General features: G+C 44.5%; 2 protein-coding genes across 22 annotated transcripts in view; one reads left to right on the top strand and one right to left on the bottom strand.

Moving 5' to 3' along the window:
• The window catches only part of RBFOX1 (RNA binding fox-1 homolog 1), a 2,478,424-nt gene that overhangs the window by 2,077,912 nt on the left and 384,733 nt on the right, over positions 1-15,779 (bottom strand). The window lies entirely within an intron of this gene.
• LOC135973807 (uncharacterized) lies at positions 5,912-8,453 on the top strand. The gene is made up of 2 exons (XM_065558813.1): positions 5,912-6,889; positions 7,884-8,453. The coding sequence occupies exons 1-2, from the start codon at positions 6,313-6,315 to the stop codon at positions 8,357-8,359; spliced, it is 1,053 nt and encodes a 350-aa protein (XP_065414885.1). The 5' UTR covers positions 5,912-6,312; the 3' UTR covers positions 8,360-8,453.

The following is a 15,779-nucleotide window of genomic DNA, read 5'->3' as shown; positions in this document are numbered from 1 at the left end:
GTGGAGTACATACAGCACTGTGAGAGCTTTCTCGCAGCACTGGCGGTGCGACCACACTCACGCTGGGCAGTGCTGCTGTGGCAGCGCTGTGAATTCCTGAGTGTAGCCAAGGCCTAAAAGAACTGTGTGCATCATCAAAGCAGCAGGGAACAGATGAATCTTTGACTCACTGCTATGCAAATCTGGATCTGGAAAAGGTTTTCAGATGCACTGAGCCCAGACACCTGCCAGTGCTCAACCATTATTATGCCAACAATAGGAGAAAGTCCTAAATTTACATATGCAATGTTGGTTCAAAATGTTCTGACCTGTCAAATACAAAACTGGCTCCCAAGTTATTATCCAAGCAGAATTTATACAGAATATCACCCTGAATGGAAGCAATGCTGTTATCTGAAACACATAGAGCTTTACTAAAGATTGTAAGTCAAATCACAAGTTAACAGTTAAGTAAAAACCTAGCAACAGAGTTCACAATTTTCAGTAGTAATGACTGTACCTGTGGATATATGATACTGATTATAACGACGCTATAGCCAAATTATTGCCCTGCTTATAACAATTTTCTGTTCCCATAATATGCAATTTATATTAATTTAGTAAGAAGAAATAGCATGCAAATGAAATAACTCACTAATATGTAAAAAGCAACAGAGGGTCCTGTGGCATCTTTAAGACTAACAGAAGTACTGGGAGCATAAGCTTTCGTGGGTAAGAACCTCACTTCTTGCATCTGAAGAAGTGAGGTTCTTACCCACGAAAGCTTATGCTCCCAATACTTCTGTTAGTCTTAAAGGTGCTACAGGACCCTCTGTTGCTTTTTACAGATTCAGACTAACACGGCTACCCCTCTGTCACTAATATGTATAGATCTTTCTATTTACATGTCCAACTCAGTATAAAAACTCACTGTTGAATTTTGGTATTTCCCTCTCCCCACTTTTTACAGCAGAGAAAAGGTACAGGGAGGTTACAGTACCTGGAAAAGAGATACTCTTGAATGTAAATTGCTGGATCTGACACTATGAGCTATCACACATTGTCAGACTCAATAAAAAGCACTGACAAGCAATAAAATTCTGTTAAGGGTCCCATTTCTAATTTTTCCAATGTGATTGCTGAATGGTGCAAACATCAGTGTAAGGCCATGGCTACACTACAAACTTCAGCCAGCATAGCTATGTCAGTAGAGGTTTGATCCCCGACTGACATAGCTGTGCCAGCAAAAGCCCCTAGCCTACATGCAGTTATATACTGGCAAAGCTGCACTGTTACTAGTGTAGCTTGTTTCACTTGTGTGGGGGTGCAGGGAATGAAATAAACTATGCCAGCATAAGCACAGTATTTTCAGTATAAGCTGCATCCACACTAGGAGCGTTTTGCCTGGATATTATGCTGTTATAGCTATACTGGCAAAGCCTTCCAAGTGTAGACCTGGCCTGAGGCACTGACAACATGGGGTACATCCATGCAGGAAAAGAAAGCATCTATAATGTTATGCACTATGAACTAGGAGTGACAATCATTCAGTTCTAACCTGCTAGTGTAAAGGCATCAAACTACAAAATGTATTGGCCTGATTATTTTTAAATTGTATACGAATTTACTTTCATTGCCTTTTGTTCACTCAAGTGTCTTTCACACTAAGAGGGCCAGAATATTTGAGCCCTTATGTACTTTATATTTAACTTTCATGGATTTCTAGGTTTAGCATCAGGTGTGAAATGAAGAAGGTTTTGCTGGTTAATCCAAAAGTATTAGAGGATCGGGATTGTCAGCCAGGGAAGCAATCACTTTTTGATGAAATGTGATGTGAAAAATGAATTCCAGGGCTGCAAATGAGAAGAAGTTTGTATTTGGTTTCCTTATGACTCTCTGTAAATGTAATATATCTAATATATTTATAGAACACATAGCAAATGTTAACTCACTGCAATTCAAGTAAAAAGCAGCTTTTGAGTCTGCATGTGCCAGTGTGAATCACTAGCAGTTTCCAATCCAGGGGACAATACTTTTTAGCTGACAGACCAATATTTGAATGGTCAGAGCTACTAGTGCAGTACTTCTGTTATAAATGAAAAATATGTATACAGTGGCCTTTATCTGGGGATCTCAAAGGACTCAAAGTAACATTACATTCACTTTATGGTGTGTAGGGACACACAGGTGAAGTGGCTTTCCCAAGGGCAGTTAGCAGATCATGGGAGCTGGGAATGGAACCCTAGGATCATGACTTCACATTCTCTACCCATAACACTTCATTCTATCCCATTTCACATAGCAGCAGAATCCCATTGTCAGAAATTCATCCCAGGTCCATTAATGAACCCCTATCTGGCTGTGCCATCATGTCGGCCAGTATAAGCCATAAGCTTGACTCCAGGATTAACATATCAACTGAGATATTAAGGCAGTATTCACACAGACAACACTCAGAGGTTCCCTCTAAGCCTATAAATGGATGGCAATGGTTAGAGCGACGACAGCGTTTACAGGATCACCTAGGACAATGGAAAAGTCCAACACCATATACAGCAAACTCAGTCAATCTGCCTTTGTAAACTGGAGGGTTTTGTTGTGTGAGGTAGGGGCAGATATTGCAATAAACGTTTTTGGTTTTTTTTTGTCAACAAAATGGATATTAAAAGTGAAAAAAATTCTATTGAGGTGAAGGAGCTTGTTGACAGGTATCTTAAGTTATTATAGGATGTCCAGTACCCAGAGTAATAAAAACTAGAACTAGGATAATTTTTTCCCCAATTGAGATTTGTCTGTTCATGAGTTAATTTCTTCCACTCGAGATAGCTACAGAGAAAAAAGGCACATGTGCAAGCATATATAATAGAGCAGTGGTTCCCAAACTTGTTCCGCCGCTTGTGCAGGGAAAGCCCCTGGCAGGCCGGGCCAGTTTGTTTACCTGCCGCGTCCACAGGTTCGGCCGATCGCAGCTCCCAGTGGCTGCGGTTCGCTGCTCCAGGCCAATGGGAGCTGCTGGAAGCAGCAGCCACTACGTCCCTCGGCCTGCACCGCCTCCGGCCCGGCCCGCCAGGGGATTTTCCTGCACAAGCAGCAGAACAAATTTGGGAACCACTGTAACAGAGAATACTAGTTAGTTCATTCACTGACCTATTGTAAGACACTGCAAGGAAGCATGGACATTACATCGTACTAATATTCCGATGGACCACAAAACAACACATGCCCAACATTATGATTATGATCATATCTTAAGTGTAAGGTAGCTGTTAAATGCCAAAGGGAGTAATTCTACGGGGAGGAGCTGTCTTTTTGATCGAGAGATTAAGTAATAGGTTAGAGCTGCACTGAAACAATATTCTTGTGTGCATCCTTGTATGATTTATCAGCAAATTGAGTGCAAATAGGGACAAATCTTGACCACCCACTACCACAAGTGTGGAAGTCTCCAAGACCAGCAAAAGCTCTGTATTAGCAAGGGTGCAGTTTTGAGAATATCAGGCAGGGTTTGCACACTTCCTGGTCAGCAAAGCCCACCTCTCCAGGTCAGGCCTAGGAGCAGGCACAAAGGATCTGTCAGTCTGCTGTTAAACAGGAGGTCATAAGCTTACATCGTCCTGCATTCCGATGAGAAATATCACTACATAACAAAGCCTGATCCAATGCACGATGAAGCCAATAGAAGGACTCTCAATGGGCAGAAGGTTAGGCCTCAAGTGATGAGAGCAGAAAGCTCTTAGTCGCAGTCCCATTTCTCACAGGCACATTAAGTGATCTGATAGAATTTCCATCTATTGCTTATGGGCCAGTAAAGTTAGTCTTTTTTCAGACTCAAGTTTATTCACAAAAATTGGAATGATTTTTGCAACAATTCCGTGCAGGCTTAAAAATTTAGCAGCAACAGACTTCGAAACAAGCAAAGCCGAAGCTATTTTCTTAATACTGCTAATTCAGCTAAGGCCACGGGATGTTCAGCATTTGGAGATTTTATTCATCCTCTCCTAACCGGAGACCTTTGGGTTTACAGCAATTTGTGAAAAATCCAAGAAGTAACATACTGTATCAGGAGCAGTTCAAATTCAGCTGACAAATTCACCTGAAGGAATGACTAATAATCTCCTTTAACGTAATAGAGAAAGCCATTCCAGACTCATTCTATCAACCGAATCCCAAGTTCAACTAATCTCTTTTGTTACCATGATGCGCTCCAACTGATCACTACTGTCACTTAAGTCTTGCATGCCTTGAATACATATAGTCCCTGGCCTTATCTGCACTATGGGAGATACCCAGGGCATCTATATACAAAGTTATAGGAGTTAATTCACCTCTGATACTTATTCCAGGCAGTTAGGATAATTACTGGACCTCCTTTGAACTGAAATAGCCCGATTCCCCTCAAAATGCTGTAAATCAGGAGTAATTTCATTGAAGTTAATGGAATTATAGTGGTATAGTGCCAGTGTAAGTAAAAAGAACATCGGAGCCAAATAATATGTCACCACCATAGTATCTACAAATGGTCAGAGTGGCTTCTAAGCCAATAACAAGCTGTATGGCTTCTTTATCTACAAAGTTTCTTTCATGACAGTTCAAATACTTTGTACAAATAATTCATCCATGTGGGGAGGTGGTGCTCAGCTAGTAAAGTGTCCTACATGTGCTAATCAACTTTTGATATGATGAAAAATAGGACATAAATTGATATAAATGTTGTATTATAGTTGGGCCTGAATGCCCCCCTCCCCACGTATCTCAAACCATCCTAATCCTTTTTTCATTTGTCTCTGACATTGCAGCAGCACTACGCCCTCATTGTTGGTGTTAACACAATGCAATCAATTGATACTTCACTGAGGAGTTAAACACAATGCTCCTGCCTCAAAGAGCTTAAAATCTTAGTGGATGTTACTACTACTATTTATTATATGTACTACTGTAGTGCCTGCCTATAGGCCATTGTGCAGGACACAGTACAAACAGATAACAGAGACAGTCCCTGCCCTGCCCATTGCATCTTAAGAAGTGGGTTTTTTACCCACAAAAGCTTATGCCCAAATAAATCTGTTAGTCTTTAAGGTGCCACCAGACTCCACATTGTTAGTCCCTGCCCTGAAAATCTTACAATACAAGTATAAGGTTATGCACAATATGTGGCAACAACAAACTGATGGGGAGGGGGTGAGCACAAGGAAACAATTAGACAATTCTGGCCAGCACAATAAGCAGTGGTCACATCATACAAGCTGCCTATCTATGGACCTCTAGTCATGTGCATAGTTCCAGTTATTTCAGTGCTTCAGATTTCAGTGGGACTAGTCACCTGAGTAAGCATTCAATACAGAACTAGAATGTGAGGTCCATTCACAATCTTGTGACAGCAATACAGAGCTTCTTGCATGACTCTAGACTATTTATGGGGCTACAGGATGAGGATCCGAGATAAGATATGAATGATGAGCAAACAAACATTGGAAGCTAGGAGTAAGCAGGACAAGGTTTACAACTATAAGATCACTGTTAAGATAACATTCACATCTTGAGGGTTACGTAATATCTTGGGTGTTCTGTTTTGTTATTTTAAACTATTTCAAAACACAGGAGAAAACCTAGTGGTCCTACCATTTATAGGCCTTGCAGAAGAAGTGGCTTTTTAAGGAGAGGGATGTTGGTATTAAATTCTCAACATCTTACGTAGTAAAAAGGTATGTTTATTTTTATTAAGTGACTGCAAACGCCTTATTAGTTCTTTGTACAGTGCATCAGCAAGGATTTCTCCTAATAAAAATCATCCAAAACTTGTTGCAACTCAATCTTCATGAAGTCAACATCTCCTTACTACCCATCTATTAATAGTCTTTAAGGGAGTCAACAAGCATGCTCATAAGGGTAAGCCAGTCAATATAAAGTGACAAAGAGTCCTGTGGCACCTTATAGACTTAGGCCTGGTCTACACTAGGCGTTTATGTCGAAGTTAGCGCCGTTAAATCGAATTAACCCTGCACCCGTCCACACTGCGATGCTATTTAGTTCGACAGAGGTCTCTTTAATTCGACTTCTGTACTCCTCCCCGACGAGGGGAGTAGCGCTAAATTCGACATGGCCATGTCGAATTAGGCTAGGTGTGGATGGAAATCGACGCTAATAGCTCCGGGAGCTATCCCACAGTGCACCACTCTGTTGACGCTCTGGACAGCAGTGCGAGCTCGGATGCTCTGACCAGCCACACAGGAAAAGCCCCGGGAAAATTTGAATTTGAATTCCTTTTCCTGTCTGGCCAGTTTGAATCTCATTTCCTGTCTGGACATCGTGGCGAGCACAGCAGCACTGGCAACGATGCAGAGCTCTCCAGCAGTGATGGCCGTGCAGTCTGGGAATAGAAAGAGAGCCCCAGCATGGACTGATCGTGAAGTCTTGGATCTCATCGCTGTGTGGGGCGATGAGTCCGTGCTTTCCGAGCTGCGATCCAAAAGAAGGAATGCAAAGATCTACGAGAAGATCTCTAAAGACATGGCAGAGAGAGGATACAGCCGGGATGCAACGCAGTGCCGCGTGAAAATCAAGGAGCTGAGACAAGGCTACCAGAAGACCAAAGAGGCAAACGGACGCTCCGGATCCCATCCCCAGACATCCCGTTTCTACGAGGCACTGCATTCCATCCTCGGTGCTGCCGCCACCACTACCCCACCAGTGACCGTGGACTCTGAGGATGGGATACTGTCCACGGCCGGTTCCTCAGACATGTTAGGGGACGGGGAAGATGAGGAAGGAGATGAGGAGGGCGAGGCAGTTGGCAGCTCTCACAACGCTGATTTCCCCGACAGCCAGGATCTCTTCATCACCCTTACAGAGATCCCCTACGAAGCGTCCCCAGCCATTACCCCGGACACAGAATCTGGTGAAGGATCAGCCAGTAAGTGTTGTAAACATCTAAACATTTATTTTTAACAAAACAGGAATATTAACAATTAAAAGAATGGGTTGTTCATGATTAGTGTGCCCTAGGCGCTTAACGGTTTAGTAAGGGGCAGTGCAAGTTTTGAAAAGAAATCTAGCAATGTCCGGTTTTCAGTGATTGTCCTGCACAAGCCGCTCTACTGTGTATTCCCTGCTACTGCAGCTACAGTAAAATGCGGTCTATATGTGCGGGGATAGAGCAGTAATCCTCCTGGGACATCTCGATGAAGCTCTCCTGGAGGTAACTTGAAAGCCGTTGCATGAGGTTCTTGGGGAGAGCGGCCTTATTGGGTCCTCCGAAGTACGACACGTTGCCGCGCCACGAGATTATCAGGTACTCGGGGATCATTGCTCTGCACAGCAGGGCGGCATACGGCCCTGGTCTTTGGAGGCTTTCCCGGAGCATTCTCTCTTTGTCGCTCTCGGAGATCCTCATCAGGGTGATGTCGGCCATGGTGACCTGCTTTTAATTAGGTAGGGGAATGTTAGTGTTGGGACTGCTTTCCCGTTCCTTTACAGAACTGTCACCGCTGGTTTGCAGCCACGCGGTGGAGGCGGGAGAGGGGCAGCCGAAAGGGATCATTCCCGGGGACAGCCGCGAGGGGGTGGGACAGGGGCAGAGTTCCCGCTTGCCGGATTGCTGGCAGCAGGGACTGACATTGATTTAAATGTGAAATGAGGCCAGTGGTAATATAAAAGTTTTAAACTGCCACAAGTGTACGGCTTACCATGTCTGCCTGCAACAGAAATTCCGTTGTGCTGCCTCGCTTCTCAAATGTGCTGTTCAAGACCCCAGGCACAGAATGCGAAGGCCGAGAATTCGACCTTGTGCTGAGTGCGCATGTGAAAGGTGCTGTGCATGGTCTTGTTCACAGAGAAAGACTATGTTCTTTGTTCACAACTACATTTATCTTTCAGAGGAATTCACTCCCTTTTTCCCATTTCCACAGCCCCGTCTGCGACTGTCTCACAACCTAGCCTGGAATCACACTCCCAGAGGCTAGCGCGGATTAGGCGTAGGAAGAAGAGGACACGGGAGGACATGTTCTCTGAGCTTATGGCCTCTTCCCAAGCCCAGGCAGCACAGCAGACCCAGTGGCGGGAGAACTTGACCCGAATGCACCAAGCCAACATGGATCGGGAGGAGAGGTGGCGGCAGGAAGACCAGCAGGCGACTCAAACGCTGCTTGGACTACTGAGGGAGCAAACGGACACGCTCCGGCGCCTTGTGGATGTTCTGCAGGAACGGAGGCAGGAGGACAGAGCCCCGCTGCAGTCCATCTCTAACCGCCCTCCCCCGCCACCAAGTCCCATACCCACCTCACCCAAAGTGCAAAGAAGGAGAGGCGGCAGAGTCCCTGCTAACTCTCACTCCACCCCTGCAGAGAGCTCTAGTAGCAGAAGGCTCTCATTTCCCAAAATTTGAAAAGTTCTTTCCTTCCCGCCTGACACAAGCCCACGTCCAAGTTTCACCTCCCAATGCCATGTGTAGTTGATAATAAAAAATTCGTTTCTGTTAACTACTGTTTCAATCATGTTCTTTTGGAGGAGGAGGGGAAAGGGGGTTGGAAATTGGACAGGACAGTCTCCTTTGGCAGGGTACATAGTCGGGGGCAGGCACAGCAGCAGGGCACATACACAGTGCAGTGATGCAGTGACTAGTTGCCCCGGTTAGTCTGGGAGGTTGTTTTGATGTAATGTTGGGGGGGGGGGGTTGCTCTGTGACTTTGTGGCGGGGGAGGGCAGTTACAGATCTTAAGCGCCGGTCCTTAGACAGGATCACAGAGCCACACAGCATGGGATCTGTAACCGTCCTCCCCCTGCCACAAAGTCAAATAGACCTCCCATACACACAGTCCCGATCAGGAGGGTTGACAGGCTCCGTTGAAACAAGCATCCCACCGCAGCGGAGCCTGTCAATCCTTGAGTTTAGAAGCTGCATTCGCATCACAACACTAGACCCGCCCCGCACCACAGTCTGCGTCCCAGTTTTAAAAAATTCCCGCTAAAACAGTATTAAAGAAAACGGTGTGCTTTAACAAAGTAGAACTATTTTTATTTCGACACGTGTGTTGGAGGGGGGGTGAAGGGGGTATGTAACTGGATAGGATAGTCAACATTACCTGGGTAAAGAAACGGGGGCAGGTTTAGCTTCTCAGTACACAAACTATAAAATCACAGGTTACCCTGCTCACTCAGGAACTTTGCTTTCAAAGCCTCCCGGATGCACAGCGCTTCCCGCTGGTCTCTTCTAATCGCCCGGCTGTCTGGCTGTGAGTAATCACCAGCCAGGCTATTTTCGTCAACCTCCCACCCCGCCATAAAGGTCTCCCCCTTGCTCTCACAGAGATTGTGGAGCACACAGCAAGCTGCTATAACAATGGGGATATTGGTTTCGCTGAGATCACAGCGAGTCAGTAAGCTTCTCCATCTCCCCTTGAGACGGCCAAAAGCACACTCCACCACCATTCTGCACTTGCTCAGCCGGTAGTTGAAGAGTTCTTTTTCAGTGTCCAGGGCGCCAGTATAGGGCTTCATGAGCCAGGGCATTAGCGGGTAGGCTGGGTCCCCGAGGATGACTATAGGCATCTCCACATCCCCAACAGTTATTTTGTGGTCCGGGAAGTAAATACCTTGTTGCAGCCGTCTAAACAGACCAGAGTTCCTGAAAACACGAGCGTCATGAACCTTGCCCGGCCATCCCACGTAGATGTTGGTAAAACGTCCCCTGTGGTCCACCAGTGCTTGCAGCACCATGGAAAAGTATCCCTTTCGGTTAATGTACTGGGTGGCCTGGTGGTCCGGTGCCAGGATAGGGATGTGAGTTCCATCTATGGCCCCACCGCAGTTTGGGAATCCCATCGCTGCGAAGCCATCTATGATCGCCTCCACGTTTCCCAGGGTCACTACCTTTGGCAGCAGTACATCAACGATTGCCTTCGCTACTTGCATCACAACAACCCCCACGGTAGATTTGCCCACCCCAAACTGGTTCGCGACTGACCGGTAGCTGTCTGGCGTTGCAAGCTTCCACAGGGCTATGGCCACTCGCTTCTGTACACTCAGTGCAGCTCGCAACCGGGTGTCACTGCGCTTCAGGGCAGGGGACAGCAACTCACAAAGTTCCAGGAAAGTTCCCTTCCGCATGCGAAAGTTTCGCAGCCACTGGGATTCATCCCAGACCTGCAGCACTATGCGGTCCCACCACTCAGTGCTTGTCTCCCGTGCCCAGAATCGCCGTTCCACGGCATCAACATGACCCATTGCCACTGTGATGTCCTCGGCGCTGGGTCGCCTGCTTTCTGACAGGTCTGTGCTACTCTCAGACTTCAGGACATCACCGCGGTGCCGTAGCCTCCTTGCCTGACTTTTCTGCATCTGCCTCAGGGAAACCTTTATGATAAGCTGCGAGACGTTGAGAGCGGCCACAACTGCAGCGATGGTCGCAGCGGGCTCCATGCTCGGAGTACAGTGGCGTCCGCGCTGTCAATGACTGGAAAAGCGCGCGAACTGTTTTCCCGCCGGCGCTTTCAGGGAGGGAGGGCGGGAGTGATGGACGGATGACGACAGTTTCCCAAAAGCACCCTCGACTCATTTTGTTACCCAGAAGGCATTGCCGGCTACACCCAGAATTCCAATGGGCAGAGGGGACTGCGGGAACTGTGGGATAGCTGACCACAGTGCACCGCTTCGAATGTCGACGCTATCACCGTTAGTGTGGACGCACAAAGTCGAATTACTGTCCTTAGTGTGGACACACACGTTCGACTTTGCAATATCGATTACAAAAATTCGATGCAAGTAAAATCGAACTACTCTCGTAGTGTAGACAAGGCCTTACAGACGTATTGGAGCGTAAGCTTTCGTGGGTGAATACCCACATTTTTCTGAAGGCCTTTGACAACGTCCCTCACTACAATCTCTTAAATAAACTAAGTATCCATGGAATACAAGGGAAGGTCATCTCATGGACCAATAACTGGTTGACAGATAGAAAACAAAGGGTAGGAATAAATAGCCAGTTTTCACAATGGAGAGAGGTAAACAGCTGCATCCCGCAGGATCTGTACTGGGACCTGTGCTGTTCAACATCTTCATTAATGATCTAGAAAAGAAGGTGAATAGTGAAGTAGCAAAGTTTGCAGATGACACAAAATTATTCAAAATAGTTCAGTCCAAAGTTGACCGTGAGGCGTTATAGAGGGATCTCACAAAACTGGGTGACAGAGCAACAAAATGGCAGATGAAATTCAATACTGATAAACAAAGGCAGCGCCAGCCTCTTCCCAGTGCGGGGTCTGAGATGGACCTTAGCATCCCTTGCCACTAGGCCCCTGCTATTCCTCTCCCTCCCCCAAACCCCACCCTCTAGCCCTTTTGAGGCCAGAACCCAGATCTGGACAGTGCGTGGCACTGCTCACAGAGAGTGGGGAGCAGTGACTACAGGGGGTGGGGCTCAAAAGCCCAGGCCAGAGTGGCTGCTGTTGGGAGCTCCAGACCCTCCACCTGCTCTGGGTGGCATGCCTCAGGGGGCGGGGACACGGGCCAAGGATGTTCTCGGGCACCCTGCCCCTTCACCCAGGCTTACTCCTGCACTGCTGCTGGAGCTGGGCGCCGAGCCTGCTGCCGCCACTCTTGGAGAATGGCAGCTACAATGGAGTGGCTACAAAGGGGGGGGGGGGGGGCTAAGACAAATTTTGGGTTGGCTATCACCCCCAGAAGGCCCTCCTCCCCCAGTGCCACCCCTGATAAGTGCAAAGTAATGACATTGAAAAATAATCACAACCATACATATATAATGATGGAGTCTAGTCTAAATTAACTGTTACCAAGAAAAAGAACTTGCAGTCATTATGGATAATTCTCTGAAAACTTCAGTGCTCTACAGCGGTCAAAAAAGGTTAACAGTATGTAAGGAACAATTAGAAAAGGGAAAGAAAACAAGACAGAATATATAATGCCACTATAAATCCACTGTGCATCACACTTTGAATACTCTTTCTTGTTCTGATCACCCCATCTCAAAAAGGATATAGTGGAATTGGAAAAGGTTCAGAGGAGGGCAACAAAATGATGAAGGGGATGGAACAGCTTCCATACATGGAGAGACTAAAAAGATTAGGGCTGTTCATCTTAGGAAAGAGATGACTAAGGCAGGATATGACAAAGGTCTATAAAATCATGAATGATGTAGAAAAAAAGTCAATAGAAAAGTGTTTAACCTTTTGCACAATTAAAAAAAACAACCAGAGGGGCCATCCAATGAAATCAATAGGCTGCAAGTTGAATACAAACAAGAGAAAGAACTTTATCACACAATGTACAATTAACCTGTGGAACTCATTGCCATGGGATGTTGTGATGGCCAAAGAGTACAACTGGATAAGTTCACAGAGGATAGGTCTCTCAATAGCTCTTAGCCAAGATGGTCAGGGACGCAACTCCATGCTCTGGGCAACCCTAAACCTCCCACTACCAGGAGCCGAGAATAGAAGACAAAGGTGACAAATAGAAGACATAATTGCACCATTCTCTCCACCCCTGATGCTCTGGTATGGGCCACTGTTGGAGATGGAATACTGGGAGCATGGTCTGACCCAGAATGGCTGTTCTTACAACTAGAACCATCCCTCCCTTGATTTAGTGGGACAGATGGTTTGGTATGTTCTGTTGTATCACCAATTTTTGTGTCATAAATGCTGTCAGATCAGCTCTCTGGTTTGTTGAGTCCAGCATTCTGCCTCTGGTGCCTGATGCTGAAGAAATGCAAGAACCTTTCCCCAGTAATGCATCTAACGAACTGTGAAATGCTTTGCAAGGAAAAGGTCCCTTTCCCAAGTCCCTCCAGCCTATCAGCCAATGCTGTAAAGCATGAGGTTTGATTTCCCTCATATCATCATTTTAGCCTGTACAGCTGCAAACGTTATTAATGTTCATAAAATTACCCATTAGCCAACATTATTTCACTAAGTAGAATTTAATTAGTTGATTAACAAGCCTGTTTTGATAATTGATTTCAGTAACACCATGTAAGATCTCTATAACCTGCAGCAGTACAATAACCAAAGGGGCAAACTAATGGTTTTTAGGTCATTTGGCATTTCATTTACTCAATAAAAAGTTTTTGTTCCCCATCTGATAAATACGATACTGCAAAGCCCCATATTCTAGAAGTTTTTCAAGCAATTATGTGCTCCACATGCCTTTGTATCTGAAGTATCCTGTGCTGCTTTCATTCTGAAGAAAACAATGGGCAGAATAAAGCTAATGGCTTTGTAGTAGGGCTGTCAATTAATCGCAGTTACCACAAGCAATTAACTCAAAATAAATTAACAATTAAAAAAATGAATCGTGATTAACTGCAGTTTTAATTGCACTGTTAAACAATAACAGAATACCATTTGAAATGTATTAAATATTTCTGGATGTTCTACATTTTCAAATATATTGATTTCAATTACAACACAGAATACAAAGTGTACAGTGCTCACTTTGTATTATTTTTTATTACAAATATTTCCATTGTAAAAAAAAAAGAAATAGTATTTTTCACTTCACCTCATACAAGTACTGTAGTGCAACCTCTATTGTAAAAGTGCAACTTACAAATGTAGAATTTTTTTAACATAACTACACTCCAAAACAAAACAATGTAAAACTTTAGAGCCTACAACTCCACTAAGTCCTACTTCTTGTTAAGCCAAACAAGTTTGTTTACATTTATGGGAGATAATGTTGCCTGCTTCTTATTTACAATGTCACCTGAAAGTGAGACCAGGCATTCACATTGCACTGTTGTAGACAGCTTTGCAAGGTATTTATGTGCTAGATATGCTAAACATTCATATGCCCCTATTCATGCTTTGATTTGTAGACTGCCACTATCGTTTATCTTTTTTACAATGCAAATATTTGTAATAAAAATAATATAAAGTGAGCACTCTACACTTTGTATTCTGCATTGCAATTGAAATCAATATATTTGAAAATGTAAAAAAAATCCACAAATATTTATAATACATTTTAATTGGTATTCCATTGTTTAACAGTGTGATTAAAACTGCAGTTAATCGCAATTCATTTTTTTAACCTTGTGATTAATTGCGATTACATTTTTTGATCGTTTGACAGCCCTATTTTGTAGCTACATTTGGAACACAGGGACAGTACTGACAGCTTTTCTTCACTGATTTGGTTCTGCCACACTCTCTCAGTTTACTATTAGATCTCAGCTCAAACTGAAAAACTAGGAACTTCGTCCCAGTCCTATCTTATGTCATTCAAGTGCATACCATTGCAAATTTAGTTGCCATCTCAGCACAGAAGAACGCCCTGTAAATATCACTATGATGCACAGTAGAAATCCTGTCTTCAGTCAGATTCATGTGCGACAAAACATCTTGCACTGACAACTTAGAAGAAAGCATGGGGTGCACAATGTCATCTTGTCAGTTAACAGGCACTTGTAAGAGAAGACTGTCTTTATTTTCCATATGCAGTAAAACAAATAAGGGAAGGGACAAATCACAAGGCATGATCTTGATGTCCTCAAGATTGTAGCTGACCGCTAGAGTTGTTAATTTCTCTGTAGCTTGTCTGATGGCTATTCCATTGTATTTAGGTGGGATGAGACATTTCATCATCTTTGGAATTTTTTGGTTTTGCTGTTTCCAGCTGAAACAGTTTGCTGAATTCAACACAAATTTGCAAAATGTTTTGGTTGCCCTGAATGTGCATTTTTCGGCAAAAAAGTTCTCTCCAAAAAATTTCACCCAGCTCTACTCACGGCATCCTTGTGAGACAGGGAAGTAGCATCCACATTTTACAGGAAAAAGAACAGGAGTACTTGTGGCACCTTAGAGACTAACAAATTTATTAGAGCATAAGCTTTTGTGGACTACAGCCCACTTCTTCGGATGCATACGTGGGCTGTAGTCCACGAAAGCTTATGCTCTAATAAATTTGTTAGTCTCTAAGGTGCCACAAGTACTCCTGTTCTTTTTGCAGATACAGACTAACACGGCTGCTGCTCTGAAACCTGTCATTTTACAGGAAGGAAATCAAGGCAGAGAATAGACTAAATTAGTAGCCCACAGTCACACAGAAGTTTGTGGGAAAGTCAGGAACTGAGCCCAAGTATCCCTAGTCCAGTGCTTTATCCAACTTCATCTCTACCAATCATAAACGTTACAGTTCTGTCATGGTTACAGGGATAGCCTCCCCCCACCCCTAACTCAATTCTGTGTCCTCCCTCAGGTATTCAGCCTCTTCCCCATTCCTGTCTTACACTCAGGATGAATTCTTCTCTTGGACTGGGACCCAATTACATTACCCCACGTATACCAACTGCTTATCAACCAGTAGGTCCCACTGAGTTTCAGGCACCTTCATTTCCTCCCTTTGGGAACACGGGACCAAAGATATTGATCAACAGACTGCTTAAAACAAAATTATTTTTTATTTAACAGTTGGAACAAAGAATTACAGAAAAAAATACTTTAAAAGAACAAACAGCCTGCCCACATATTTACTCTCACCTACTCTTACGCTTCACTATGGGTTAAGTTAGGCTTTCTGCTTAAATTTCAGGAAGAAAACAGAACCAGTTCACATTATCCTAGCAAGCCCAGATCCCTCTATGGGCTTGTCTATCTTTTGTACTTATATAGCCTCATACTGTAGTATATGAGCACATCATAACCTTGAATTTTTTTCTCCTCACAACACCACTGTACTATTATCCCCCTTTTTCAGATGGGAAACTGAGGCATACAAAAGCTAACTGACATGCCTGAGAGCACACAGGATGTCCGTAGCAGAACAGGGAATTGAACCTGGTCTCCCAT

The sequence above is a fragment of the Chrysemys picta genome, chromosome 10 (assembly GCF_011386835.1).
Source record: "Chrysemys picta bellii isolate R12L10 chromosome 10, ASM1138683v2, whole genome shotgun sequence".
In the NCBI taxonomy this organism is placed as follows: domain Eukaryota; kingdom Metazoa; phylum Chordata; order Testudines; family Emydidae; genus Chrysemys; species Chrysemys picta.
The sequence above is the reverse complement of the archived record's forward strand: the minus strand, read 5'-3'. Positions and strand labels throughout refer to the sequence as shown.